This window comes from Leucopleurus acutus, assembly GCF_964270905.1.
Source record: "Leucopleurus acutus genome assembly, chromosome: 15".
Classification (NCBI taxonomy): domain Eukaryota; kingdom Metazoa; phylum Chordata; class Mammalia; order Artiodactyla; family Delphinidae; genus Leucopleurus; species Leucopleurus acutus.
In genome coordinates, this window is record NC_139157.1 from 69,561,034 (window position 1) to 69,564,813 (window position 3,780).

The following is a 3,780-nucleotide window of genomic DNA, read 5'->3' on the forward strand; positions in this document are numbered from 1 at the left end:
GCCCCGGAAGCTGCTACGGGGGCGGCCCCGCGCGCCGCTATTGAAGGGTGAACCAAGATGGCAGCGGCTTTGGCTCTGTGAGTTAGACGGAAGAGGCGACGAAAGAGGCGGCGGCGGCGGAAGGAAAGGGACTCCCAGTAGCCAAGAGCGCTCGTGCGCCAGGGGGCTCTCGGAGTCTCCCGCGTAGTGGTGGCAGCTGCAGCAGGACCAGGTGCCAGTCGGCTTCGGACGTTTGAAGCAGGGGAGCGGAGCGCAGTCCCGGCTGCGGAGGCAGGGCCAGGTATAAGGAAGGAAAACATGGCGGCAGCGGCCTGAGGAGGAGGCGGCGCGGGAAGCAGCTTCACAGAGATCATGGCGGAGGCGGGAGCAGGGCAGTGAACGGCGCCGCGAGTTCCTAGCGCGGCAGGGCGGGAGGCTGCAAAGCGCTGCGCAGCCCCCTCGGGGCGGCCGGCCTCGCCGGGCCTGGACAATAGCGCCGAGGAGCCGGAGGCGAGGAAAGGCGGGGGCCAGAGCTCAGGCCAGGCGGCGGGCCATGAGGGCGGCAGCGCGGCCCCGGGGCGGCCAGCGGTGGCAGTGAGGCCGGGGAGCCCTCCGCTCGTGGGCTCCTCTCGCCTCGGCTCCCGCCTTCCCCGGACCCCCTTCCCGGGCGACTCCGGCGGGGCCTTTGCCCTGGCCCCCGGGCGGCACGATGACCGACACCTGGCGGCGGGTGAAGGTTTACACACTCAACGAGGACCGGCAGTGGGACGACCGGGGCACCGGGCATGTGTCGTCAGGCTACGTGGAGCGGCTGAAGGGCATGTCCCTGCTTGTCAGGGCCGAGAGCGACGGTTCTCTACTTTTAGAGTCCAAACTAAATACTAATACTGTATACCAGAAACAACAGGACACTTTGATTGTGTGGTCTGAAGCAGAAAATTATGACTTGGCCCTTAGCTTTCAAGAAAAAGCTGGATGTGATGAAATTTGGGAGAAAATATGTCAGGTTCAAGGAAAGGACCCATCAGTGGACATCACTCAGGACCTTGTAGATGAGTCTGAAGAGGAGCGTTTCGATGATATGTCATCGCCAGGTTTAGAATTGCCATCTTGTGAATTAAGTCGCCTTGAGGAAATTGCAGAACTTGTGGCAGCATCTTTACCTTCCCCCTTGCGTCGTGAAAAACTTGCACTAGCACTGGGAAATGAGGATTACATTAAAAAGCTCTTAGAGCTTTTTCATGTGTGTGAGGATTTGGAAAATATTGAAGGACTGCACCACTTGTATGAAATTATCAAAGGCATCTTCCTCTTGAATCGAACTGCTCTTTTTGAAGTTATGTTCTCTGAGGAATGTATAATGGACGTCATTGGATGCTTAGAATATGATCCTGCTTTATCACAACCACGAAAACATAGGGAATTTCTAACAAAAACTGCCAAGTTTAAAGAAGTGATTCCCATATCAGATCCTGAGCTGAAACAAAAAATTCATCAGACATACAGAGTTCAGTATATACAAGACATGGTTCTACCTACTCCTTCAGTCTTTGAAGAAAATATGTTATCAACACTTCACTCTTTTATCTTTTTCAATAAGGTAGAAATTGTTGGTATGTTACAGGAAGATGAAAAATTTCTGACAGATTTGTTTGCACAGCTAACAGATGAAGCAACAGATGAGGAAAAAAGACAGGAATTGGTTAACTTTTTAAAAGAATTTTGTGCATTCTCCCAAATGCTACAACCTCAAAACAGAGATGCTTTTTTCAAGACTTTGTCAAACATGGGTATATTACCAGCTTTAGAAGTCATCCTTGGCATGGATGATACACAGGTGCGAAGTGCTGCTACTGATATATTATTATACTTGGTTGAATATAATCTATCCATGGTACGAGAGTTTGTCATGCAGGAGGCACAACAGAATGATGATGATATTTTGCTCATCAACCTCATTATAGAACATATGATTTGTGATACAGACCCTGAACATGGAGGAGCAGTCCAGCTTATGGGTCTCCTTCGAACATTAGTTGACCCAGAAAACATGTTAGCTACTGCCAATAAAACAGAAAAGACTGAATTTCTGGGTTTCTTCTACAAGCACTGTATGCATGTCCTTACTGCTCCCTTACTGGCAAATACAACAGAAGACAAACCTAGCAAAGATGATTTTCAGACTGCCCAGTTGTTGGCACTTGTATTGGAATTGTTAAGATTTTGTGTGGAGCACCATACCTACCACATAAAGAACTACATTATTAATAAGGACATTCTCCGGAGAGTGTTAGTTCTTACGGCCTCGAAGCATGCTTTCTTGGCATTGTGTGCTCTTCGTTTTAAGAGAAAGATTATTGGATTAAAAGATGAGTTTTACAACCGCTATATAATGAAAAGTTTTTTGTTTGAACCAGTAGTCAAAGCATTTCTCAACAATGGATCCCGCTACAATCTGATGAACTCTGCCATAATAGAAATGTTTGAATTTATTAGAGTGGAAAATATAAAATCATTAATTGATCATGTAATTGAAATTTACTGGAAAGCATTGGAAGATGTAGATTATGTACAAACATTTAAAGGATTGAAACTGAGATTTGAACAACAAAGAGAAAGGCAAGATAATCCCAAACTTGACAGTATGCGTTCCATTTTGAGGAATCATAGATATCGAAGAGACGTCAGAACAACAGAAGATGAAGAGGAGATGTGGTTCAACACAGATGAAGATGACATGGAAGATGGAGAAGCTGTCATGTCTCCATCTGACAAAACTAAGAATGATGATGACATTATGGATCCAATAAGTAAATTCATGGAGAGGAAGAAATTAAAAGAAAGTGAGGAAAAGGAGGTGCTTCTGAAAACGAATCTTTCTGGTCGGCAGAGCCCAAGTTTCAAGCTTTCCCTTTCTAGTGGAACAAAAACTACCCTCTCCAGCCAGTCACCTGCAACAAATCTGCCTGGTTCTCCAGGCTCACCTGGATCCCCAGGATCTCCAGGCTCTCCTGGATCCATCCCTAAAAATACATTTCAGACAGCAGCTATTACTACCAAGGGAGGCCTCGTGGGTCTGGTAGATTATCCTGATGATGATGAGGATGATGATGAGGATGAAGACAAGGAAGACACGCTCCCTTTGTCAAAGAAAGCAAAGTTTGAGTCATAATGGCAACTGCCTGTGATCAGTACCTGTTGAGAAAACTGGTTCTCTACCCCTCCCCACTACAAAATCTATAACAAAGCAGTGGCCTCTTGTGAATGACAGCTCAGCTCGCACACTTGACTTCTGCTCATCAAGTGCCAATTCAGTGGAGCAGGAGGAGGGGATAATTATACATTTAGGGGGAAGACTTACACCTTCGAGGTCTAAGCTTGGACCACACATTGCCCTTTTCTCAGGGAAGGAAATGGAAACGAAAAGCCAACAGGGCAGGGGTTTTGAAAGTGGAACTCTGGATTGACTGGTCAGTTGCTACAATCAGAATATGCTTTCTTGGACCATGTTTAAGACTCAGAAGAATAGGCTTTTCTGCCCTAATTCTTCACTAGTTAAGAATGCCAGCAGTTTCTTTGTATAAAGAGACCTGCCTTTAAAATCGTACATTTTGAACATTTTAGTCAAGCTACAGCAGGTTTGGAAAAACCTCTTTGGGGGAGGGGCGAATATGAAGTTTCCTCTTTTTTATCTATTCCCTTTGCCCTTCAAACTGCAGATTTTTTTTTTAAGTGGGGATTTGTCCCTACTTGATTAAAGATTGAGTGGAATTCTAGATGTGGTCATTTGTGTCATAATTT

The 3,780-nt window shown here is 46.3% G+C and overlaps 1 protein-coding gene across 1 annotated transcript; it reads left to right on the forward strand.

Annotated features, from left to right (window-relative positions):
- Nucleotides 1-688: 688 nt before the first annotated feature.
- Nucleotides 689-3,151, forward strand: LOC309971902 (serine/threonine-protein phosphatase 4 regulatory subunit 3A-like; the record flags this gene model as incomplete). The annotated part of the gene is made up of 1 exon (XM_082855320.1): nucleotides 689-3,151. One exon carries the CDS (start codon nucleotides 689-691, stop codon nucleotides 3,149-3,151), a length of 2,463 nt encoding a protein of 820 aa, XP_082711446.1.
- Nucleotides 3,152-3,780: the final 629 nt, after the last annotated feature.